The following is a 27,872-nucleotide window of genomic DNA, read 5'->3' as shown; positions in this document are numbered from 1 at the left end:
TTCATACTAATATTATTTAGAAGAGCCAAAAATTGGTTACAACCCAAAAGGCTATCTGAAGAAGGATGGGCAAATCCATTGCGGTATAGTCATGCAACGTAGCAGTTTACCGCAATGCAGGTGGACCAACCACACCCAGCATGGTGGGTGAATTCACATGTGGAAGGATGGAAGAAAGAAGGCATACATGGATGCCCGGTGTCCAATTTCATTTATATAAGGTAGTCAAAACCAGACAAAATTACTCAGGCTCTAGACTTATGAACTGTGCACTCTTCTGGATATTGAAAAATTGAAAAGTTTATTTTTTAATTAAAAACGACCATGTTTAACTTAGATAAATGGCTAATGATAGAATTTTTTAAACATATAGCATTTATGGGGCAGAGGAATAATCTAGGCACCCATAACACCCTGAAATCACTTTTCCATCCCAATTCACAGCGACCCTGAGTCCTGCTTATCTGTTACACAATAATTGTGTTATCTTTTTTTTTTCAGTATATTCTGACTCCCCCTAATGAGATAAATTTAAGGAAATAAAGTATCACCAAATTAGAAAGCAGGATTCTTTGGCTCTTATTCATTCTCACGGATTTGCAACTATCACATTCACTAGAAAATAGTTCAAATCAAACTTGGTCCAAGTTCTATTCGAAAAAGGTGACAAGGACACTTTTAGCAACTCATTTTAGCAGGTTCTCTTGGGGAGAAGTCATTTCCCAGCCACCCACATAACCAGAGAGCAACAACCCAAACGTTCAAATAAAAAGAACTGGAATTTATCAAAAGGGTTCCAAATAATGTATAACGAAATTTGAAGTAAAAGTGAAACATTTTCCCCCAAAGTTTAAATGCCCTTAGGAGCTGCATATATTTAAACATCTCAGAAGGGAGATTTAAACTTTGAGGAGAAATGTAGCTAGACAGACTCTACGTCAAAAGAGCTGAGAATTTAAAGAACATAGAGGGAACTTGGGGTAGGTTCTTCACTGGATTTGATTTTTACTTGAGCACATGTGCATACTTTACCATAGCTAAAACCAGCTGTGGCCGGCAAACAACTGCCCATCAGCCCAACTGGGTGGCGGAGACGGGACATGAGCCCTGGGGAGAAAAAAAGTCAGCATTTCAATCCTAGTTACTAGTACAAAAGAAAAAGCCAAATATACTAGAATATAGTGCTATTCCTTAAATAGGTCACACAAAAAAGCATTCTACAGTTAGTCTGTTTGCTTATTTTTCCCATTAGAAAAACACTTTTCACAAAATAATATATGCTCTTTGAACAGAAACTAAAGAATCCAAGAAAATACAAAGATGAAATAAAGGTCCCTTACAAAATCTTGGTATCCAGAGATACACTGTTATCACTTTGGTGAACATCTTCGCAAAAATTTCCTTATGCGTGTTTGAAACATCTGATATGTTTCACAGAAATGTAAATGTTTTGCGCCAAGATTTTTACACTCAAAGTGTAATTGACATGTGTCAATGACTATAAATAGATCTTAAAATTATTTCCAAGATTTCACTATTGTAAAATATGCTGTATATTTTTGAACATATATCTGTATGCACCTCTCAAGTTATTGCCTCAGGCATAAGTTCCTTAAAATGTGACTTCCTGATCAAAGAGTGTCTAGAAAGTTTGTACTAATTCATTCAACCACCAACAGTGTCTAAGTGTACCCATTTCCCCATCCTCCTCTTGAGAGTAGTTTATTATTATTTTTTAATAGCATGGTAGAGTAATGAGACTTCTTTTGATTGGGTCCACATGTAGTATTCCATATAGTCAATTTCAGTTTTTGTTCAACAAACATTTATTATTTATTTCTTCAACTAACATTTCTTGAAAGACTGCTTTGTGCCAAGCATTATCTAGATGGTGGGAGACAGCAGTGAGTAAGATAGCGATGGTCCCTACTCTCATGAAGCTTACATTCCAGTGGGAAGAGAGAAAATAAACAAGTACATGCATACACAAGAAAAAGCAGATGATGAGTGGATGAAGCAGATGAAGTAGAGTAGATGAAATAGAGCTTCTTTAGAATGAGTGCCCACAGAAGGCCTTTCTGACAAGATAACAGCTATGCTGACATTGATGGATGAGTAGCCATCTTACAAGGATCAGGAGGAACAGCATTCCAGGCAGATGGAACAGCATGTGCAAAGGCTGGAAGACAGGAACAAACTTGTCCAACATAAGAACAGAAAGCAGCATTATTAAGTGCCCATTGTGTGCAAGACACTTCTCTAAGTAGATCCCAAAGATTCCAGAGGGCCAAAGATGAGGAAAATGAGGACTCTGCACACAGGGGCTCCATCTCAGTGAGGGAAGACAGGCAGAGAGAGGCAATTTCAATGTAAAAGGAGTAAGTTCTGTGATGAAGATACGCAAGGCGCTCTGGGACACAGAGGAAGAGCACCTCGCACACTGTTGGATTCAAAGAAGTCTTCTGTCAGGAGATGATACCTGAGATGGATCTGACAAAAGGAGTCCACATTGTAGGCAGAGGTAGCGGCATGAGATGATATTGATACTTAGAGGTATGATGCAGGAAGAGCTATTTGAGCGCAGAGTGAGAGGTAGAAGGGGCAAGAAATTATACATGAGAAGTAGGTTATATTCTGGTTGTGGTCAAGGCCTTGTATGCTTTGCAAAGGAGCATTACATCTTCCTGCAGGTGGGAGGGAGCCATTGAAAGATCCTAAGTAAGGGACTGGTGTAGTCAGATTTACATTTTGGATTTACATTACATCTGGCATCAGTATAGAGGATGGATGAGGGGAAGTCAACCTTGAAGGCAACAAGACCAGTGAAGAGGCCACTGTAATTATCTAAGTGAACAATGATTAGGGCAGTACTAGTAGACAGGGAGAGGCAGGGACCTACATGAGACACATATAGGGTATGAAATTAATTGCACTTGATAATTAGTCAGAAGTGCAAGGAGAATGGATGTATCTATTCTGACTTCCATGTTTCCAGCCCCTGTAATTGGCAAGATGATGATACAATTATCTGATGATGATACACCAGGAAGAGTAAATTTGAAAGGAAAGTAGTAGTATAAGATGAAGAACTCCATTTCCTCACTGAAGTTCAGGGCATGTGGGATTGCAGGTATCTGTGTCCACCAGGCAGGAGAATCATGCAACTGAAGTATAGTTGATGTACAATGTTATGTAAGTTACAGGTGTACAGTGTAGTGTTTCACAATTTTTAAAGATTGTACTCCATTCATAGTTATTATAAAATATTGGCTATATTCTCTGTGTTGTACAATATATTCTTGTAACTTATTTTATACATAATAGTTTGTACCCCTTAGACTTCAATTTTCTTAATGAAGTAGATGGTTAGGCAATTTACTCATGGGCAGTGGATAATACTAGAAAGGGGGTCTTGAGGAGAATGGTAAAAGTTTGAACAGAAAACAGGAAAGGATGCTTACCAGTGACTCTGAAGACCTAGTTGGGGTTAGAGCCCTCATGAAGTTGGGACTCTATAACACATGATCAAAATAAAGAACATAATAGGAATTTCCTTAAGACTCTAACACCTTCCTCTAACTTCAAAGTTTTTGTTTGCCAAATATTTTTATTCTGTGAATTACTACCAGTGGTTTAGTGATGGTTTGTCTCTCTGATAGAAAAAAAAAAAAAGTCTGTCACTCTCTTTGCATTGTCCTTACTTCTGGTAAAGAGATGGATTGTCATGAGCTAAACTGATCAGAAGTCAAAAAGTAGACGGGATAGTCATGGGTTTCAATTCACAGCCTCATCTAAACTGGATCCTCCAATAATCTAAGTTGCCTCTTTCTGGAGGAGATGACAGTCATTAAACACAGACTCTGGAGCCAGTAGGTTCTACGGCTCCAATGGTTTCAAAGATTTCTGTGAATTCAAATCTCAGTGCAAATACTTATTAACGGTGTGCCTTGAGCACAACTCATGCCTCAGTTTCCTCTTCTGTATGATAGAGATATCAACAGCATCTACCTCACTGGATTTCTCTGAAGATTAAATAAATAAATATACATAAAATAGGGTCTGGTCCAAAGTAAGTCTTCAGTAAATATCAACTATTTCTGAGTCCCATGCCTTTCCTCTTATCATCCTTCTTTCTCTTTGTCTTATCTCTTTTTTACTTTCTTTTCTCCCTAATACACAGCCACCATAGTTAGAAGTTCTCAACCCGTTTTTTCTTTCTTTTTATTGTTTGATCTAGCTTTAATTTTAAAAGTTATCTGTGTGGTATTTTTTTACATTATAAGAATAATTTATATACACTATAATTTTTTAAAACCCTAGCACAATCCACAAAGCAGAAAATAAGTTTCCCTTACCCCCAGTCTCATTCCCCAGAGGTAAACATTAATAGTTTGTAGTCTGTTATAATCTTATTAGTTTAAAAATTATTACCTAAACTGTAACAGGATTTTTCTATGTATACACGTATGTGTGAATGTGTATATTTACTTTTTAAAAGTAAGACTATAAATATACTGTTTTGCACCTTTTTTTTTTTTTTTACTAAGCAACTTATCACTAACATCTTTTCAGGTCAGCACATCCTGATCTGCCTCGGTATTTTTTTTTAACATCACCACCACCACTCTGTTTCTTAAATTTTTTCTTTGAAGGAAGGGGAAAGAAGAGTGTGAAGAAGAAAACTCCTGATTCTAAGGGTTTCTATCTCTAGCCACAAATATGTCCTCACTGGCCCCACTCAGACATGTTGCCACTTCCTCTCTAACCAAACACCCAGTGACCATCAGGAATATCCAGGTGGACTCATTCCATAAGTGAATAAAAACTTCCTTGGATTTATTCCTGATATTTAGAACCAGTGTAATGGAAAAGTGGCCGCTTTCCAAAAGGGATTTGTTTGGGCATCACAACTTTTCATGAGAAAAATCTTAAAAAAGTACTGCATGTAAAGAAGTCAAAAGAATATGAAAGTTACAGTGGGTTCCAAATTCTATAACACTGAGGTAAGGAGATTCCCCCAGTGGGCTCAGAGTAGTCCAGTACAGGTTGGATGAGGGCTGAAGACCAGAGCTGTGATTGTAATCGTGGTGGAACTTTCTGGAATTCTATATCTTTCCATAGATGATAAGTTTGCAAAAACAGCCATTATTGCAAATTACAGCTGGGAAAGGGGGTTAAATATGCCTCTGGTATATTCAAGTCAAACTGTAACTGTGTAAGGCTGTGTCCTGTGTAAAACATTTTCTGTTTTCCATAGAAGAAAGAACAGAGAATGAGATATTTAAGGGTAATTTTCTATTGCAACTTTCTAAAGTTAAGAGCAAATTTATAGGGGCAAAGAGAAAGAAGAATGAGTCTTTAGGACATTTGAAATTTTATTACATTTAGCTCCATGTAAATTTCAAGAACAAATGCATAATGACTAAATGGCCTTTTGCTTCTTTGTCATCTATAATTTTTCTAACCTGACAGAAATGTAAAAAAATCAACCTACCTCTTGCCACCTGACTAGAAAAACAAAAACGCATCAATGAGGAGGAGAATTGCACAGAAGACAGGTTGTATTTCGACTCTTAAACATTTCTACAGGGATATTTGCTCCTGTTAAGTGTCTGACCAAAGATGCATTGCCTCTCTGGGGCCTGGCTCCCCAACTCTCCCAGCTTGAAGTTTCTGACTTACCAGCTGCATTGTGCTGGTGATACCAGATCAACTCGGGGATTGATTGAAAGAGGTGTCTTTCAGCCACGTACCACTGTCCTGAGTCATTCCTTTTAATCTGATAATGTTTGATGGTAGCCTCCATACTTCTACAATCAGTAAAATGTGAGTTCATAAACAAGCAAAAGACCACTTTGGAACCAAGTCAATCATTAAGCAACAGGACTCCACCTCTAAAACTCATATCCTAGTAACACTACACACTGAAGAGTAGATAGGATTAAATTAAACAGGTGCGTCCCCATCCCAGGAAAATTCCTCAGCTATGGTATTGGGGTCTTAGATTCAAACATAACTTCAGCAAAAGTTGTCTAGGTGACAAGTCTAGTGTCCAAAAACGTACAGCTCGTAATGGACACTTATGAACATTTATTGAATCAAGTATCAGTTCAATGAATGAATAAATGCACTGTGAGATATGTGAGACAAAGAAGGGAGGAAAACCGTATTGGGTGTACTGATGAGCAGGTTTGCTATGGGCCGCTGGGGCTTAATCCCTCTAGGAAGCGATGAGAGTCTGTGGAACATACCTCAGCGTCTTCCCACTAAAGTGCAAAGGAGCTGAAGGGCTTATCCTCCACTCCTCATGGATGGAGGGTCATTCCTAGGAAGCCAACCCTCAGGTACTTCCAGCCCACCCCTGGGGACCACAAGTACCCACAGCCAGAGAACATCCTCAGGCAGAAAGAAACAAGAAGCTTTCTGAGTACAAGAGAGCTCTCTGCAGGGTAACCCTGGGGTGAACCAAGGTGAGGAGAGAATCTCACCAGCAGTGTCTGCTACAACTAATCAAATCTCCTTATTTGATGCTTGAGAAAAGGAGATGAGAGAGTTTATGTAACTTATCCAATGTCACACACAGAGCTTGTTAGGGGATAAAATTTGAACCAATTAGTTGTCCCAAGTTCCAGGCCAGCAATTTTCTATGTTAGGCTCTCACATTCTCTATGTGATGGTGTCTCCATAACAATGACTGTCCCAGGGATTGCTATTTCTAGAGAGACCAAAATCACAACTGCTTACCTCCCAGCTCTTATAAACACAGAAATGGTGTAGGATCCCAAATGTCTTGAATCTCTGACAATAAATGCACCTTCTTTAGACTGCAAAACAATTCATTTATTGTACAAGTTTATTCCTTATTAGGAAGAAAGACAAACATCTCAATAAAGAAAACCAAAGCTATATTGACTTACTATAAAAGGATGATACTGTTTTTACAAGTACGCACAATCTTATCTCTTAAACTCTTTATAGACTTAAATGTCATAACTATAAAATAAAATATAATTGGGACAAGAATTTGCAATGCATGAGTATTTTCAAACTTTGCTCCTGATTTTTCTAAGAATTTTGCATTTGACAGCCTTGTGCCCCACCATTTAGTTATTTTTGTTCTACTGATCAAGATAATAGATAAAAATAGCTGATGAATAAGAACTCCGAGACAGACTGATAGGATTGTTCTTTAGAGGAAAAGAAACAACATGGTAAGTGGGGGTGAAGGAGGCAGAGAGGAATACATCTGGGAAGATGAGGAATGGGAAGAGAGACCAGAGTTCATGATATGGATGGAAAGAGAATAGACTTGGTAGAGTCTGGAGAGAAGAGTGAGGACAGCCATTCTGCTTGCCCTAGAGATACAGGAGAGGCAGAAAGAGAAATGGCAGGAGGGAAGAATATTATAAGTTTGATGGTACATTATCAATTGGATTCCCACTGACATTCTTTGGGAAACTCCACTAAAGCTGAAAATTGCTTTCAAATAAGCTTAAAGTTTGGACTGTTTGGTTTAGTTTGATACCATAAAAAAGTTTTCCTCTTATTAAGTGTGCTTAAACTCATGAAGAGGAAAATATCTCAGAATCTTGGCAGACCTGTGAAAGTTTACACTTATCAAGGGCTGGTGGGTTGCTTGAGAACTGCACAATCCAAACAGCATGATATGACTCCTCAAGATGAACATAATACATCTTCTCCTTCTCTTTCCAGATGCTTACCAAGAAACAACCCTCATTTTCTGGTCAAATTTTTTAACCAATAGAAAAGAATAGAGAGCCCAGAAATAAACCCACACTTATATGGTCAAATAATCTTCGACAAAAAAAGACAAGAATATACAATGGGAAAAAGACAGCCTTTTCAATAAATTGCAATGGGAAAACTGGACAGCTACATGCAAAAGAATCAAGCTGGGCTACTTTCTCACACCATATACCAGAATAAACTCAAAATGGATTAAAGACTTAAATGTAAGACCTGAAACCATAAAAGTCCTGGAAGAAAACACAGGCAGTATGCTCTTTGACATCGGTCTTAACAACATTTTTTTGGATTTGTCTCCTCAGGCAAGGGGAACAAAAGCAAAAATAAACAAATAGGGCTACATTAAACCAAAAAGCTTCTGCACAGTGAAGGAAATTATCAACAAAATGAAAAGGCAGCCTACTGAATGGGAGTAGATGTTTACAAAAGATATATCTGAAGAGGGGTTAGTGTCTAAAATACACAAAGAACTCATATAACTCAACATCAAAAAACAAACAATTCTATTTAAAAATGGGCAGAGGACCTGAATAGACATTTTTCCAAAGAAGATATACAATAGACCCATGAAAAGATGCTCAACATCACTAATCATTAGAGAAATGCAAATCAAAACCACAATGAGATATCACCTCACACCTGTCAGAATGGCTGTCATCAAAAAGACAACAAATATCAAGTGTTGGCAAGGATGTGGAGAAAAGAGAACACTTGTGTACTATTGATGGAATTATAAATTGGTGCAACCACTATGGAAAATAGTATGTAGATTCCTCAAAAAATTTAAAATAGAACTACCATATGATTCAGCAATTCTACTTCTGGATATTTACCTAAAGAAAAAGAAAGCACTGTGAAAAGATACATGCACACCAATGTTCATAGCAGCACTATTTGCAATAGCCAAGATATGGAAGCAACCTAAGTGTCCATCAACAGATGAATGGATAAAGAAGATGTGGTACATATATATACAATGGAATATTACTTAGCCATAAAAAAAGAATGAAATCTTGCAATTTGTGACATGGGTGGACCTAGAGGGTGTTATGCTAAGTGAAATAAGCCAGACAGAGAAGGACAAAGCATATGATGTCACCTATATGTGAAATCTAAAAAACAAAGCAAACAAGCCAACAAAAGAAAAACAGACTCATAGATACAGAGAACGAATGGGTGATTGCCAGATGGGAGGGGGTTGGGAGGGGGCATGAAATAGGTGAAGGGGACTGCACTACAAGCCTCCAGTTATAAAATAAATAAGCCACAGGGATGTAATATATAACATAAGAAATAGTCAATAATATTGTAATAACTTTGTAAAGGACAGATGGTGACTTAACAGTGATCATTTCATAATGTATGCAAATATCAAATCACTATGCAGTACACCTGAAACTAATACAATATTGTATGTCAACCATATTTCAATTAAGAAAGGAAATTCAAATAAAAATGAAAAAATCTAGAAATTAATAAGGAAACACTACATATCAGGACCTCTGTTATATAGGTCAGGCAATACTCAGAAATAAATTCACAGTCTCATTATTTATATCAATAAATGAAAAGAATACAAAATAAACAGATCCAACTCAAGAAGTTAGGTTAAGAATTATAAAATAAACCCAAGTAAAGTAGAAGAAAAGATCTAGAGACTGTCATACAGAATGAAGTAAGTCAGAAAGAGAAAAACAAATATCGTATATTAACGCATGTATGTGGAACCTAGAAAAATGGTACAGATGAACCGGTTTGCAAGGCAGAAGTTGAGACACAGATGTAGAGAACAAACGTATGGACACCAAGGGGGGAAAACCGCAGTGGGGTGGGAGTGGTGGTGTGCTGAATTGGGCAATTGGGATTGACATGTAGACACTGCTGTGTATAAAATTGATGACTGATAAGAACCTGCAGTACAAAAAAAAAAAAACCACAAACAACTAATATTAAACTTTCTTTGGGTTACTTGTATGGAAATATGTTAATATAAATGTTTCAGACATTACATGAAATTTCTAAAAATCTTATATGTTCTGGTATAACAATATAAGTCATAATTCTAGTTATTACTTTAAAATGTATATCTCAGAAATAACTAAATTTCCTTAACAATTGCATTATTAGAAAAAAATAAAGATAAAAGCAGAAAATAATAAATTATAAAAACAAAAATATAATACAGTAAGTAATTAAATTCAAAGTCTGGTTGTCTAGGGAAAATCAATAAAATAGATAAACTGCTACTTAACCTAATCAATAAATAATGGGGGTAATCTATTAAAAAATAAGTCACAAGCATCCAGAAAAAAATTAAAGAATCTTCTTGACTCTATAAAGTACATTTGAAAACTTGAATAAAATGGGTAATTAGCTACCAAAACATAAAATTTATCAAAATTGATTCCAGAAAAGCTAGAAATCTTACTGAACCAATTGAATTGAAACATGGATAAGGTTTTAAAAGAGCTACAACATTAAAAAGCACCATAGTTACACATTGTGATGTTACTAAATCTTAAAGAAATGATAGATCAATTAAATAATTCCAGAGCATATGAAAGAAGAAAAACTTCTAAATCATACAAAGTGGTTTAACATCCATACCAACAACACGGCAAAGATTGTGTACAAAAGGGAAAACAACTAACCAGTCTTCACTTATATCAATGCAAAAATCCTAACTAGGGGCTTCCCTGGTGGCGCAGCGGTTGAGGGTCCGCCTGCCGATGCAGGGGACACGGGTTCGTGCCCCGGTCCGGGAAGATGCCACATGCCGCGGAGTGGCTGGGCCCATGAGCCATGGCCACTGAGCCTGCGTGTCAGGAGCCTGTGCTCCGCAACGGGAGAGGCCACAACAAGTAAGAGGCCTGTGTACCACAAAAAAAAAAAAAAAAAAAAAAAAAAAAAATCCTAACTAAATGTTAACAAACTGAATCCAGTAGCACAATAAAAGAATAATACACCATGACCAAGAGGGATTACATACAAGAATGCACAAGTAATTTAACATTAGGGATTTTATTAATATGATTCATCGTTTAATAGATCTGAGGAGAAAAATCTCATGAAGAACTCCATAGATGTTGAAGAAGCATTTGACAATTTCAACTTATATTATCAGGATTTTCTTATTTTTTATAAAATGGGAATATATGCGTACTTCTTTAACACAATAGCCCTATTTACTTTAGTCCCAAGTCCAGCATCATGTTTTATGTAGAAATCATTCTAACTAAAACCAGGAAAAAAGAAATACCCACTGTCAGCCCTGGTATTTAATTCTGTTCTGAGATACTAGCCAGTGCAATTAAATGAGGCAGAAATTAGCAACACTGATTTAAAATTGTAAAAGAGGGTTGAAATAATCACTGTTTGTTGTTGATAAGATTACATACCTGAAACCCAAGAGAATTACCTGAAAAAATACTACAAAAATTTTTTGAATTCATCTAAGTTATCAGTTACAAACTAATTCACAGAAATCAAGAGGTTTCAAAAGTAAAATTAACAAGATAAGCCCATTTATAATAATAACAAAAAGATAAAATACCTTAAAATAAACTTAAAAATCCATGTGCAAGGGCTAAATGAAGAAAACCTTAAAATGCTCCTGAAAAATACAAAAGTATTTGCTTTTTCTTATTAGGTCTTAAATCCATCTAAGATCTGTTTTTGCTTGATGTAGGGATCTAATTTTAATTTTTTCTATATGAGTAATTAATATATGGGTCCTGGAACAAATTGGGCCCTAAACCCCACTGATCTGTAATGCATGAACAGTTTTCTCTAAATTAATCTGTAAATTTAATGCAACCAACAGGAAAGTTTTTTAAATGAGGCAAAGTAATCCTGAAGTTCATATGGACAAAATATGTATCTCCAGAATGTTTCTAAAAAAGAAGAAAGGAGGCTAGCCACACCAGAGAAAGCTTCAGTGTTTAAAACATTATAATGGCAGAACATGAACAGACAGGCTGATCAATGAAACCATGTAGTAAGTCCAGACATAGTTTTTTGTGTTTATGATGAAAGTGGCATCTCAAATCGATGCAGACAAGAAGGACACTTGGTAAAGAAAAAAATTAACTTGGATCCAAACCTCATGATAACAGGAAAAATTACAAATGGATCAAACATGTATATATAAAAAAATAAAGCCACTAAAGTAGTCAAGAAACATGGGAATTTTTTTTTTTATAACCTTTGAGTGGACAAGGCAATTCTAACATGACACAAACCCTGAAGTCTTACAAAAATGTGTCTTAAAAATTCAAATACTATTCACGGCAAAAAAAAAAAAAAAAAGACAAAGCAAAAATTAGAGAAAGTATTGCCACGTATCACAAAGAGTTAATTTCCTCAATATAGCTACCTAAGTACTACAAATTGTGAGGGAAGCATCAAAAAAACCCACAGAAAATTTTGCAAAGGATATGGACAACTACAGAAAAGGAATACAAATGTATAGACTTTAATATAGAAAAAACTGCTTAACATTCTTAGAATAAGAGAAAAGCAAATTAAATCCACACTGAGATGAGATGTAAGAAAGCAAAGTTCCAAATGTTTCATTAAAACGCTTGCTGAAGAGGTTGTGGGAAAATAAGCACTCTCTTACATGTCTAAATGTAAGACAGATATATAAATTGATACAACTCTTATAGAGGGCATTGTGATATCTAACAAAATTGGAAATGTGCATTCTCTTTGACCCAGAATTTCCACCTTTGGTGATTTATTCTACAAATATTCTCACATAAATGGAAAGAAGACAAATGTGTTGGTTACCTATGGCAGGACTGTTTTAATAGTAAAGAAGTATATACTACTTAAATTTCTATGATGAAGGATAGGTTAAATAAATTGTGACAGGGACTTCCCTGATGGCGCAGTGGTTAAGAATCCACCTGCCAATGCCCTGGTCTGGGAAGATCCCACATGCCGCGGAGTAACTAAGCCCGAGTGCCACTACTGCTGAGCGTCGGCTCTAGAGTCTGAAAGCCACAACTGTTGAAGCCCACACACCTAGAGCCCGTGCTCTCCAACAAGAGAAGCCACTGCAATGAGAAGCCCGCGCACCGCAACGAAGACCCAATGCAGCCAAAAATTAATTAATTAATTAATTAATTAAAAAAAAAATTGTGACACATTCATGCTAAGAAATACTATGCAGGTGTAAAATGAATGAGAACACTTTACGTACTGATGTGGAAAGATTCCTAAAATATACTATTAAGTGAAAAAAAGTAATGTACAGAAAAGTATAAAAATTATGTTACCGTTTGCGTAAAAATAACACAAGAAAATATTGATATATTGTACTTGCTTGTATATGTAGTAAATATCTGTGAAAGGACACAAAACAAGGTAATAATAGTAGTTTGTCTATGGGGAGGGAAATTGATGGGTTGGAGACAAGGATGAAAGAAAATTCAAAGTCCTTCCTTTTGATTTTTGAAGTATAAAAATTTATTGAAATATGAAATTAATAAAATTATAAGATACTTCTATAAATAATTTATGCAATAAATTTGAAAATAAATATAAAATAGGAAATTCCTTAGGTAAATATAAATTAAATCCCCCCAAAAACGCAAACAGGAACGGAAATTAAATTGTAATCAAATATCTATCTGTTTGAAAATGCAGCTTGCTAGACTATTTTACAAAAGATATATCTAACCTTCAAGAAACAAATAACTTCTATCTAATATAACAATTCCAGAGATTGGAAAAAGAGATAAAAACCCCACATCCCAACTCATTTTATGATGCTAGTATAACTTTTATACTAAAACCAGACAAAGAGAACAGAAAATTAGAAGCCAGGCTAACTTTGAACTTAATAGGACAAATGCTAAATAAAATATTAGGAGACCCAAACCAGCAATATATATTTTAAATGCCTCATAACTAAATAGGATTTAAACCAGGCATATTTTTTAAAATAAAAATTAGAAAATATGTAAATTAAAAAAATATTTTAAGATATAGAGGAAAAATATGTGTATATTTAAAATATCACACACACTCTTCAGACAGATTAAAGATCTAAATGTGAAAAGCACATCTTTAAAACATTTAAAGAATAATACAAAATTCCTTTATTACTTTGGGAGAGAGAGGACTCTCTTACAGTAAATAAAACAAAAAGCAGAGATCATAAAGGAAAATATTGAGAAATTTGACATTAACATTTAAAAAATTCTGTATATTAAAACAGACTAAAGTTTTATAAAAAGCCAGAAACCAAAAAAAATATAGTTGTAACACATAACTGCCAGAAGATTGGTATTCAGAATATATTTTTAAAATACATATTGATCAGTGTAAGAAATGCAAACACACTACAGAAAAATGAACAAAGGATATTAACAGGCATGTAACAGCAGAGACAGCACAACTGGCCAAAAGACACATGAAAAGTTACTCAGTCGAACTGTTTACCAAGGAAATGCACATTTTTACAAATATATAAAATTTCTCATTCAATGAATTAGAAAAAAAGAAGTGTAAAACTACCAGCTGTTGGCAAGAATGTAGGGAACCAGTTTTTCTCATTCCCTGTAAGAGTATAAATTAGTACAAGTACTTTGAATCATGATTTGAATACACACTATCTAGTAATGTTAAATCTGCACATACCCTCTGACCAGATGGTTTTATTTTGGGGTGTAACTGAAAGAACCCCTTGCCCTTGTGTACAAAATGACATAGACAAGGAAGTTCTTTGCAGTACTGTTTGTAATATTAAAAAATAAATGATTTGGATGTTTATCTATAGTGAAATGGATACATTTTTATATACTCATATCATGAAATATTATACAGCAGTTAAAGGAATGTGATCCATGTGTACCCATATGAATTAAATTGAAAATATGTTTAATTTAAAAATCAACACACGTATGATCCCCTTAATGTCAAATGTTAAAACACATAAAATAACGCTATAGGTTGTCTATGCACACACATATGATAAAAATTAAACACATGGACAAAATGGGAACACACTCTTCTACTGTGGTTGCCTCTGCCGAGTGAGTGAGGACCAGAAAGATGAGGGAGGGGGTGGGCTTTAATTGTATCTGTAATGTCTTATTTTGTTAAAGAATGTTATGACCAGATGTTACTATTGATATTTACAATATCTGGGTTGTGGGTATGGGAAGGTTTGCTACAAAATTCCCCATTCTAGCCTTTGTAGGGAGGTCAGACACTTGCCCTGTTCTGGTTTCCTCTCAGATGTAGAACCTCACGTAGAACCTGCCCAGCCCAGAGATTCAGGCCATATTACCTGTGACCAGCTTGCTTACTGTGGACCTACTTTTCGACTTTCCTTCTCCACTTCTGCCTGCCTGTCATCACATCTTCTTTGTCCATTCTGCACCCACTAATGTATAATGTCACCATGCCAGGCAGATATTGCATTTGCTGCCATGCTCCATTTCCTTGCAGCCAGTGAGGCCAGGCCAGACCTCCAGCCTCTGCCCCACCACCACCTGAGGCTGGTCTGTGTCCCTCATGCTCAGCCTATCCCCCAGCTACTAACTGGACCATCCCTGTGTCCTGAGCCATTACTGGCACTGCGTTTTGAGATACAGAACGGATTCTTTCTCACTCATATTTCTAGATTTCCTCAACATCCGACATCAGGTCATAATGACACATATACTTCTCACTTACTTTCTAGTTCTGACTGTACATTTACCCACAGTTGATATTTACCGTCAGCTGGAAATTTAAACTATACACAGTTTTGTTTTGTTTTGACCTAGATGAGCAGTTTTGATCTGAGTTTGATATTTTGGCTACTCCACTCTTCCTTTTGTTCCCAAAGAACGAAAGTGCAGCCCCGTGTATTTTTCTATATCTGTGTTTTTCACGAGTCTAAGCTAAGCTCAGAAGGGCAGACTATATATTGGATTGTCACTCATGCAAAGGTATACAGGCAATTCAAACAGAGACCCTTCTGGCAGAATGCACTTCAGAGTGAATGAAGGAGTTTTAGTATGTTAGAGTTGAAATCATTTCAGGAGAAAGACATTTCTGAAATTATGGTGAAAATCAATGAAAAACATGATTTGATACAAAGATATCTAGTTTACGACTTAGAAAATGTGTAGTAGAGGTGAAGTTGTAACAATATTTTAGAACTAAAAAAACAAAACCAGCAAGTAATACAACTTTTTAGTTGGGTAAAGTCTTTATAATGTGACTCTCTCAGAAATTTTGAAAATATTCACAAATTTATTCACAAACAAATTGAATTACCTCTTGTCTCAAAAGTCGTTCTGCCTGATTTCTGGTGATATTTCTATGGTACCACCTGTAAAATTAATAAAAATAATTTTTAAATGTTATATTCCATTTCTTTCCAGGAAAAAAACAAACAAACAAACCCAAGCTGCTCCATTTCCTTCATTTTTAAAAACTTTCTCCAGAACTGATTTTAGAAAACGGAGTGATTTTTAATTCAGATAAACAATAACGTACTGTAATGTGTCAGTTAGTTTAATACAGTTTTACTGATTGCAAGCCAAGATCTCACTTATTCTATCACATCTCAATTCAACTTTCTGACACACACTTAGTATATACTTTTGAATGATTTAACCTCCTGAAAATTTCCATAAAAGGTATGTGGTTAGGAAGTCATCATCTTCAATAAACACCTTACGGAGCTTTGGTTAAACAAACTAAAAACTAGCCATTTCTTTCCCCTCAGGAACATCTTGTTTACATGCTTATATATGTGTTATGTTATCTTTCTGAACTTAAAATTCACACCAACTTATCTGACTCTCCTAAGTTTGTTACCCTGTGGTAAAGTCAGTGGTTTGATAGCGTAAACAGAACCAATATACAAATCACCCTGCCCCAATCCCTCACGGGCCTCATGGTGGTCCTCCTTCTCCCTCGCTTACTAAGCTTGGGCCACACTGGGAATCTTTCCTGGCTCAAACTCACCAAGCCCTTTTCCGCCTCCGACCTTGCTGTTATCTCTGCATGAACCCATCATTAAATGACTTTAAAATACCAGAGCTACACACAGTAATCATAATTAAGTAACACTGTAATTTAAACATATGGTTTGGTGTAACAACACAATCAGTAGGCAAATGTGGTACAGGAAAGAGAGAGGAAACGGTAGAACAAAGCAAAGAGACAGAAAAATGGAAAAGCTTTCATTTCGAAACAAGATTTTAAAAAGGAGTTAATCTAATTTTACCAGAAATATTATTTTTGTGGACAGTGGAAGGAAGAGTGCACATATAACCATGCATTAAGTCAAGTGGGGGGAGCCCAAAGGTGGCTGATTGAAACTCATACCTGCCTTGGAGGATGGAACCTATCTCATCATGTGGACTTCCCCTAACCTTCAATAGTAGAAAGTCGCCACTAAATTAGAATGGTCAGGTTCTTTAAATACTAATGCCCTCGAATTGAAAACAGTCTTTTAAAAAGATGAACCACAGAGAATAGGGGATGATTACAGATGATTCTAATCGAAGTAATATGCCTATATGACTACTTACTGCTAGTGGAAACAAGAGTAACTGTGATGTTAAACTGTGCATATCATTCAGTACTTTTTAATGACTATTCGTATTGTGGAAGGGAATTTCAAGATGAGTCTGAGACCTCTTGCTGTAGAAAGAAGAAATTCTTTCAGAATAAATGAGGCAGAGTTAAAGACACAGGGAACCAATTTAATGGGGCCCCCCACTGGCTAAGTTCTGAAATGTGGATGCTAAAAGGAGAATGATGATTATAGCTCACTGAAATAACTGAAGCTGTAAAAAGCCAAGACTGCATAATGATACTCGAAAGGGGAGAGATTAACATAAATTGATTTTTTTCTAAATAATGTTTTTTACCTGCTATTGTGTTGGTGTTAATTTTGTTGCTTTGTACTTATTTATTATAGTGATAAATAAAATAAATATATTAATTTTGACTAAATATAAATTAAAAATCCATCCATGTGGAAGTCATACTTAGAATGACTTCAAAGCAGTAACAAAAGAGCCAGATAGACGTATATGATGAATTTAAGACCCCTTAAAATAATGCAGAATTCCATCTACATTATTAGAATGATATATGTAAGGCAGGAAAAGATAGGATGAATGCAATTTAGAGGAGGTGGGAGCGTGGTATTTCAGAATTTCATCTCTAAATCAGTTGGTAAAAGTTAGAAGAGTTTTTGTTCTCTTTTGCTTTTTTCAAATAGGTAAGGCTGTAACTCCTTTACTGAGACAACACTGATTATAAAACTAATATTGAGGGACTTCCCTGGTGGTGCAGTGGTTCAGAATCCACCTGCCAATGCAGGGGACACGGGTTCGAGCCCTGGTCTGGGAAGATTCCACATGCTGTGGAGCAACTAAGCCCCTGTGCCACAACTACTGAGCCTGTGCTCTACAGCCTGTGAGCCACAACTGCTGAAGCCCGCGCACCTAGAGCCCATGGTCCGCAACAAGAGAAACCAACGCAATGAGAAGCCCGTGCACTGCAACGAAGAGCAGCGCCCGCTCGCTGCAACTAGAGAAAGCCCGCGCACAGCAACAAAGACCCAACGCAGCCAAAAATAAATAAATAAATAGTAAATAAATTTTTAAAAAATTTTTAAAAAAACTAACATTGAATGATTTCAATAGAAGCCCCAATACACATGATTGTGGTGGGCCTTCTACTGACATATTAAAAAAAATCCTGGCTCAAACTCACCAGGATTGGACTCAGTACGTCCAACTGTGGTTGAGTACAACCATCTTATATATATGTAAGCCTCCCATGTGCCATTGATTTCTATCAATAAGTAACAGTATTGTGGTCTTGAGTTTCAGCCCTAGAAACCCTATTAGGTCTGAGAATGTTAATCTGCTTCTCTGAGTGACTTTCTAACCCTGAGAAAGTTAAGCACTCAGTGTAGAGACAATTAGATAAATCAGACTCATATTTCCATAGCTCAGGATGATCAATGTTTGCTATTTAAAATATCTATAATTTTAAGAGAATCTGGCATATCCGGTTTTGGTCTTTAATTTAAATTTTATAATTAATCTTAAACTTGTTATTTGAAGTTTGAGGGAATTTAACCGATTTTTAAAATGACATCATATGGTTAAGAGAACTTGATTTACCACATATATCTGTTTAACTTATTACACTTCCAGGATCATGTAAGGACTTACAAAGGGCTATTACAGTTGCAAATTTGCCCTGTCAGGCATGTGAAGTACAATACTTAAAAAGAAAACTGAATTTATTCAGTTTATCAATACAAGTTAGATGTTTCCAGAAATTTAATTAACTGAGCTTATAAATAGGATGGATTGTTTAAAGACATTTCGTATGTTGAGTATGAATTAAGGTGACTGTTCTTAATTTTTTAGATTTATGAGTAGTATATCAAGACTTACAAGTTAAATCTGAAGGCTTACTGAAAACCAGGGTTTTATGCTGTAATGTTGATAATTTGGATATTAATTTCAAACCAAAGTAGTCATAAATATTTCTCTGAATAAAGGTTCCCCCGAAATGTCAGAAGCCCATGTGGACACAGCATTCCTTCCCCCCTCAGCCCCTAACTCCCTCCTGTCCCCTTTAGGCCTCAAGTCACTTCCTCAGAAAGGTCTTCCCCACCCAACACGCTCATTTAAATTATATCCCCTTCCCTCTCCCTGTGTCCCATACTGTTCCTTCATAATACCACAATTTAAAATGATATATCTATTTGTGAATTCAGGGTTGTTTAATGTCTATTTTCCCATGAAGCCGTAAGTTGCATGAAGGCAGGGACTGCTTCTGTGTATTCTGTATTGTGTTTCCAAGGCCTGGAACAGCTAACATCTGGTACATCCTAAGTGCATGATAAAAAAGACTGAACAAATAAATTGACTGGAGGACTGAAGTATCTATGAATGTAGTACACCTGTAATACTAGGCAAGGTGGACCAAACTGTAAATGCCTTTCCTGTTCATTTCACAGTTCAAGATGGGTCTGAGCCCTGGTCCAGGAAGATCCCACATGCCACGGAGCAACTGGGCCCCTGCGCCACAGCTAGTAAGCCTGCTCTCTAGAGCCCGCGAGCCACAACTACTGAAGCCTGCGTGCCTAGAGCCCGTGCTCCACAACAAGAGAAGCCACCACAGTGAGAAGCCCGTGCACTGCAACGAAGAGTAGCCCACGCTCGCCGCTACTAGAGAAAGCCCGCGCGCAGCAACGAAGACCCAATGCAGCCAAAAATAAATAAAAATAAATAAATTTAATATCTCAACCTTAGTTTCTGATCTGAAGAATGAGGGGCAGAATGATCTGCAGAATGACTGCTAAGATTTCCGTCTTCTAAATCTATAAGGGCAGCAAGAATGTATTTCTAAGCAGAACTCTAGTAACATACCAAAGTTCTTCCAAACTACAACATTAGCCTACTTCTCAACTTCTTTGATTTCTAAAACATTTCAAAACATGAGCCAAATACAGTAATGTGTCTATATATTAAGTCTAATTTCATTTATGCACAATTAATGCCATTTTTAATTTTTAAAATGTTTTGGCCACACTGCACGGCATGAGGGATCTTAGTACCCTGACCAGGAATCGAACCCATGACCCTTGCAGTGTAGGTGCAGAGTCTTAACCACTGGACCACCAGGGAAGTCCCCATTTTTTAAATAATAACTTTTCCATTTAGGACATGCATTAAAATAAGTGCAAGATGAGTGTTTGGTTTCACATTGTCACTGTCAAAATTTTTTTTAATTGGCTGTACAAAACAAAAGTGATTTTAAGAAAAAGAAGTTTCTGAATTAACCATTATAAGGATCAAAGATCTCTTAGTCTAAAGCTGCCAACCATGTTACCTTCTTTTCCTTACTTTGGTCTTACAGACCAAAAACGCTATGTATACTTATAAGCTGCCCAAATGTACATAATTTTCATAGATTAACCATAGGACATATTTTGGAGGACACTTACTCATATATTTCTAAGTTGGTTGGTTTGTTTTCAGTCACATAGTTGCTTGGAATTAAGCCTTCATTCCTACAAAGACAAAGCAAAAATCAAAATGCATGGCACATTTGTGGCATTATTGTGGCAAAAATCCTTTTAAAAACCTCAAGGATGCGAGGGAAAATCAAATTCATTTGACTAATTAAATTGTTGAAAGAAGAAAGAAAAGTTTTTTCATTTCAACCAAAATCTCTGCATGATAAATACTAAGTTTCTGACTTATAATGTGAATAGTTTAAGATGTTTTCTCACAAAAATCTTTGCAAAGAGGAAAAGGTGTACTTACGTGATCACTGGGACATCACAGTGACTAGATTAAAAGCATACCAATTACAAAGATATTAACTTAATTCTTTTTAATTGCCACAGAGTATTCCACAGAATAGATATTCTAGTTTAGCCACGCCCCTATTACAGCAAAGCTGGAAAGACATACTTGAATATGCCTTCTTGTGTACAAGTAAAAGTATTTCTCTAAGACAGATACCAAGCAGGGAAACTGCTGGGTCACAGAGTATGTACATCTTTCAGTAGATACAGTAAATTGCTGTTGAAGGGAAATGTACCAATTTATACACTCATTGGCAGGGGAGGGGTTTCTCTTTTCCTATACCTTCATCAATGAAAGCTGAAATTTAAAATTATGAAAAGATCTCCAAGACATGTTATTGAGGAATACAAGCAAGTTGCAGAGCAATGCATAAAGTATGGTCAGATTTAGGTAAATTATATCTGCAAACAATACCATATGTTTCAATGAGTGCACTGAGAATGATCTGGACAAGTACTCACTAAATGAATAATGGTGCTTCCTTTTGGGAAAGAGACTGGGTTTGGAGGTGTGGCAAAGCAGAGTTTGGGTACTATTTATCATGTTTAAATACTAAAAAAAAAAACTATATTCAGTTATTAACTTTGAAGTTAAAAATTGTTGTTGTTTCTCTTTAAGTCTGAGTCATGCCAATAGGCCACCTGCAGCAGTAGCTAATTACACAGCCCTGAACCTACTAACTTAGTGTGATCACTGGGACATCATACCTCTTTTCCCACTGAAAAGTCTCCATCACATGTTGAGACTCAATCAAGAACTGGTTAACACAGCCAAATCATCAGGAAAATATAAATAAAGAGGTAAGTATGTACTTCTGATGCTTAGACACTTTTAATCTCCAAATCTTGACAAGGATCAGAAATCAATGCCAGCATTCTTTCCCAGAAAGCTCACATACTCCTCAGAATTCTTCTCTACCCAGGACTCCAGTCTGGCATTAGAAATCTATTGCAACTGACACAAAGAAGTTTTATTGCATCCCAGGGTCTTTTTTCTTTCCAATTTAATTCAGAAACTATTGCAATGTTTACTTCCAAAACTAGTCATTGTAGAAATATGAAAATGAATAAGATACTGTTTCTGTTTCTATCTCAGAACTTAACAGGAAAAAAATTCAAATTGCCAAAGAAAGCACAAATTAGAATAAGAACTTGTATGGTAGGAACTATCATTCCCATTTTACAAATAAAGAAACAAAAATTCATTAAAAATAGAACTACCATATGATCCAGCAATTCTGCTTCTAGGTATTTATCTGAAGAAAATTAAAACACTAAAAGATATACACACCCCCATGTTCATTGCAGCACTATTTACAATAGCCAAGATGTGGAAACAACCTAAGTATCCACTGATGCATCGATGAGTGGATAAAGAAAATGTGGTATGTATCTCTACAATGGAATATTCAGCCATAAAAAGAAGAAAATCTTGTCATTTACAACAACATAGATGGACCTGGAGAGCACTATGCTAAGTGAAGTAAGTCAGACAAAGACAAATACTGTATGGTCTCACTTACATGTGAAATCTTTTAAAAAATGAAAAATTGAAGAAACAAACAAACAAGCTCATAGATAGAAAGAACAGATTGGCAGTTGCCAGAAGCAGGGGTGGGTGGGGGTGAACTGGGTGAAGTGGATCAGAAGGTATAAAACTCCCGCTACAGAATAAATATGTCTTGGGGATATAATGTATAGAATGGTGACTGTAGTTAATAGTACCGTATTGCATGTTTGCAAGTTGCTAAGAGAATAAATAAAAGTTCATAAAAGTTCCCATCACAAGAAAAAAAAGTTGTAACTATGTATGGTGATGAATGTTAACTAGACTTGTAGTGAGTATTTCACAATATATATAAATATTGAATCATTATGTTGTATACTTAAAACTAATATAATGTTATATGTCAATTATAACTGAGAAGAAAGAGAGAAAGGAAGGAAAGAAGGAGGGAGGGAGGGAGGGAGGGAAACAGAGAAGGTAAGTGACTTGCCCAAGGACACACAACAGTACGCAGCAGCATCAGGATATAAAGCCACATGTACCTAGTTTGGAGAGTCTGCCTGAAATCACAGTGCTATAATGCTCTTTCATACAGATGGGGAGGTGTGGGAACAGCTTCTGTTTCATTTACAAGGAAGAATTATAAACCTGGATTAAATGAGCCACTAAACGGAGTCTATGTCATGCTTCAGAAGTCTTCAGAGAATGAAAGATGAGAGATTTGGTAAAGACTAAGCCATCAGTCTTACCCCAAGCGGTCTCTTGCCTTCCACCAGTGAGGATTACACTTCTCCAAGATCAGGTATTCCTCTGCTCTCTTTAAGGCTAAATCACAGGGCTCTCTGGGCAGGAAATCATACAGTGCCTTGACTTGGATCTTCTCTTCAGCAAACTCAGAGGGTGGGAGGGGAGGCAGCGGCTTGTGTTTTGATGGCTGCACTCGGCCCCTGTTGGACTGTAAAAACTAAAGAGTGAGTCGTTGTGCTATTGTTTTAGTGATCTGTACTAAAAAAGAATCGAGATAGAGCATATTTGCCTGCCCCCTCACTTCTCCCAGCCAGCTGCACCAAAGCAGAAGCCCAGGTGGGATAAAGGCAGGAAATGACTAACTATAGAACAACTTCCAGATCCAGCAACACACTCATCATTTTGTAAATTCTCAAGACCACCAATTCTCTTGCCAGCATTGTACTGAATTTTTTTCATGTCACAATTCTTAAAATTTTATTTCCTCCTTAATAGTTTCACTTCGAGGATTTTTCTCTCTTGGAAAAAGAAAAACAGCTCTTCCCTTTCGTGTGCTGTAAGCTTGTGTTTGGGTTTAACACACTTCCCAAGAAAACTGATTCTCCGCCACTGAACTGAAAATTAATCCTGGCCTCAAAATGGCAGTAGCCAGAATACATTTTTTCCCAATTTCAAGTTCTGCCAAAACATAGCAGAGTAGTCTATTTTAACTGTTTTTGTTTGTTGGTTGGTTGGTTGGTTTTTGTCTTTCACTTTCTTCTAGGATGTCGATTCACTAAATGTTTACTGAGAACTCATTATGTGCCAACCACGATACTAGGTTCTGGGCATGGCAGCAAACGGTACCTCATGAGGCACAGACCCTAAAAATGCCACCGTCCTCAACCCCTTCACCCCCACCAAAACGATACTCACTTGCTTCTTACTTGGCAATTCACTGAACCATGGTCTGCGATGCTGCGTGTATTTTTCTGAAAGTTCTTCATCTTTGCTAAGGCTTATTTGTGTCCTCACTTGTCTGACATTGAAAAATAATCATGTTACAAATGATTACTTGTACTCAAGTTATCTATGAATCTACTAGATTATCACAAACTAGTAGAAAAATCTCCTTCCTATTGTTTTTTTTTTTAGAAGACTTCCAAACTCCATTTCCTTGAACAAGGTACTACCTCTCAGAACTTCATTTTTTTAAATCTGGGAACTAGAGATGCTAAGGGCATATAGAGTTGTTATGAAATAAAATTGAGAAAACATATCATGTGCCCAATACAGTGTCTGGTGCATATTAAGGGCGTACAATTATAATCATGATAATGAAGATCTTACTCTGTGTTAGGCACAGTGTTTATCATTTTACATGCATCACCTCATTCGATGGTATCTATTGTTATAAGTAGATATGGTGTAGCGATAAGAACATGAGTTTAGATCCCAGATCTACCATTTTCATAGTGTGGCCTTGGGTAAGCAATGTAACCTCTCTAAGCCTCAATTTCCTCATCTGTATAATGGGGATTGTAAAAAAAAAAAAAGGGTGGTTTTGAGAGTTACTTGAGCTAAAATATGCCAACTTCTTAGCACAGTCTGACATATAGAACACTCCCATTAAATGTTGGCTCTTAGGGGCTTCCCTGGTGGTGCAGTAGTTGAGAGTCTGCCTGCTAATGCAGGGGACACGGGTTCGAGCCCTGGTCTGGGAGGATCCCACATGCCACGGAGCGGCTGAGCCCATGAGCCACAACTGCTGAGTCTGCGCGTCTGGAGCCTATGCTCCGCAACAGGAGAGGTTGCGATAGTGAGAGGCCTGCGCACCGCGATGAAGAGTGGCCCCCGCTTGCCACAACTGGAGAAAGCCCTAGCACAGAAACGAAGACCCAACACAGCAAAAATAAATAAATAACTTAATAAACTCCTACCCCCAGCATCTTCAAAAAAAAAAAAAAAAGAGTAATACTTTAAAAAAAGAAAATGTTGGCTCTTATTATTATCATGATGCGCTGGATTTTATCCTTATACAACATTTGCTGGGCACCAAAGTGTAAAACACACTGATAGTTTGGGGGAGATACTCAAATAAACAAGACAGGATTCTTACCCGTAAAAGGTAAAAACTACAGAGTGAAACACAGACATATAAATAGCATACATGAAATAATTATTAAATAAGGAACCAAGCCGTGTGCTCTTGGAACACAATGGAAGGAGCAATTAAATCCAAGAGGATCAAGGAAGCATCACAGACCTGACATTTGACCTATAGCTAGCTTTAAATGAATGGCCATTCAACAGGAAGAAAATGGGAGTGGGGTTTCCCAGGCAGAGGCAACAGCAGATACAAAGAGATGTGGAGACTCGACAGACAATAAAGAAAAGGAATGAATTAATTTCCAAGAAGTTGCCCTTGGAAGAAGACTTACCGCTTCTGCACGGAACAGCAACAGCAGAAAATCGACTGGATGGTATTATCTGAAAAGCAGATCATTCTCAACTGTTAGAAAGCCGTGAGTTCGTGATATTGGATAGAGGAGGCTGCTGGTGCTAGTCCAAAGGAGGAAATCCCTGAAGGTACGGGTGACAGAAAGTATTGCAAAGGATATGCAAAGTCTTGACCGTGCCCTTCTTCACTAGTAGAAGATGAAAAACTGTCACTAACACAAAAAGAAGTTACTGGCACCCCGGCCACTGTGGTATCCCTTCTCAGGCTCTTGTTCCTGGGTCTGGTTTCATGCATTTCCTCAGTCTGTGAATGATAAATGACCACTGTATTCCTCTTTACCTTGATCAGGGCTAATGTCAGTTGACAAGTATACAAAAGAATATGATTCCAGAAACAATGTTCTCCTAGGAAATCTGTTAGCAGGGATTTTGAATTAGGTCCATAGCATTTCTTCAAAAATATTTTAATATATATTTTATATATTTACATAAAGTAATATAAATATATTTAATATATTATATAATTTAACATATTTATTTTATTTTTATATATTATGTATCAAAATACATTTATACCTTTTTGGCTCTCAAATTTTCTATGGATTAGGTCCAAACATAAACTGAATATTTAAAGAAAGCACTAGCTATCTAGTAAATCTGGGTCATGCTTACACTTCTACTGTCAAGTTTAATCTTTATTTGCCTTTTTCAAACCATAAATTTTGAATTTATCAAAAGCTGTTTATGTTCATAGAATCTGCATTTCACAGCGGCACTTTCTCATATTGACCCCTGAAAATGAAGCATTGTTAAGGAAGCAGAGTACATTAGACATGAGCATTAGCTTTGAGGTTAGAAAGATCTAAGGATGAATTCTAGCTGAGGGGGAGGGGGGAGGGCGCTGACTATATCTGGGATAAGTCCCTTTACTTCTCTATCTCTTTGTTTTCCTATCTGTGAAAACAAGATAATCATACCTACCCCCTTTGAGAAGCCTTAAGGGGCAGAGGTTAATCTCCAACTTTGTGGGTTTGGGCAAGTTACTTAACTGTTCTGTGCTTAAGTTTCCTCATCTGTAAAATGGGAATAATAGGATACTAGGCACGTAAGGCTACTATGAGGATTAACCTAATGAATTCATATAAAGCACGCAGAACAATACCAGGTATATATCAATAGTAAGAGGGTAATCAAGAAGACCTATTATCATTATAGGGTTGTTGAGAAGATTAAATTAGATATTTTCTCTAAAGTCCTGGAACATGGAAGAGGGGTACAAGCAGAAGACACCTGGTACAATCTACCCCTCAGCATCCACTCTATGCCTCCAGAACAAGGGATGAAATAGAGCTACCATATTATCACCAGGTGATGTCAATTTGATCATATTCCCACCTGAAACCTAGTACATTAACCACCATTTGGATTCTTAAGTCAGGTAGAGAAGGAAACGAGGAGAAAAGAAGAGTAACATAGGACATAGCTGCTGCTACAATTCCCACCTCTTAAGCTGTCCTGAGTCTTAAGCTGATCACAGATACCTTCTGTCACCATTCATTCCTTGTGCCCCCTTGCCTCTGCCGACATTTTGGCCGAAGGAGGTACTTTATCTAATGGAATTGCCCAAATGTTCATTCCTGTGGGATTTGGGTCCTTAGTTGGTATTGTCTTAATGAGGTTGTTACAGTTTTCTACTGACCAGGACTATTATTTTAATTTTAAGAAATGAAGCTAGTGAATTCCCTGAGTTTCAAAGTCCTCATAGTCCTCATTGTGAAGAATGAACCCAATTCCTGGTAATCAGGATACTCACCCCAGCTACACTGACCCTTTCCTGTGCCTATCAATTCGCTGATACAAGGAATCCCAAAATGGTTAGAGGGCAATCTCAACTTCCAATGTTCCCTAACAAAAGGATTCTTCTCTCGGGCACTAGAATCTCCAAACTCACCAAACCCAAAGTCACAGGGAAAGAGAATAACAATACCCAGTGGGTTATTAGGTGGTGATAGGGGCCACTCCAATCTCTACTCCTTAGTTCCCAGACTCAGACAT

General features: G+C 36.7%; 1 protein-coding gene across 1 annotated transcript in view; it reads right to left on the bottom strand.

The window, feature by feature from the left end:
* The window catches only part of TXK (TXK tyrosine kinase), a 45,128-nt gene extending 19,265 nt beyond the window's left edge, over positions 1–25,863 (bottom strand). The window contains exons 1-8 of the mRNA XM_060091151.1: positions 25,799–25,863; positions 24,294–24,396; positions 23,381–23,586; positions 20,759–20,824; positions 16,045–16,099; positions 6,745–6,824; positions 5,683–5,810; positions 1,033–1,107 (exon numbers count right to left, since the gene is read on the bottom strand). Of these exons, the coding sequence (XP_059947134.1) occupies positions 1,033–1,107; positions 5,683–5,810; positions 6,745–6,824; positions 16,045–16,099; positions 20,759–20,824; positions 23,381–23,586; positions 24,294–24,396; positions 25,799–25,863 (778 nt within the window). The remainder of the gene's footprint in view (positions 1–1,032; positions 1,108–5,682; positions 5,811–6,744; positions 6,825–16,044; positions 16,100–20,758; positions 20,825–23,380; positions 23,587–24,293; positions 24,397–25,798) is intronic.
* Positions 25,864–27,872: the final 2,009 nt, after the last annotated feature.

This window comes from Mesoplodon densirostris, chromosome 1 (genome assembly GCF_025265405.1).
Source record: "Mesoplodon densirostris isolate mMesDen1 chromosome 1, mMesDen1 primary haplotype, whole genome shotgun sequence".
In the NCBI taxonomy this organism is placed as follows: domain Eukaryota; kingdom Metazoa; phylum Chordata; class Mammalia; order Artiodactyla; family Ziphiidae; genus Mesoplodon; species Mesoplodon densirostris.
The sequence above is the reverse complement of the archived record's forward strand: the minus strand, read 5'-3'. Positions and strand labels throughout refer to the sequence as shown.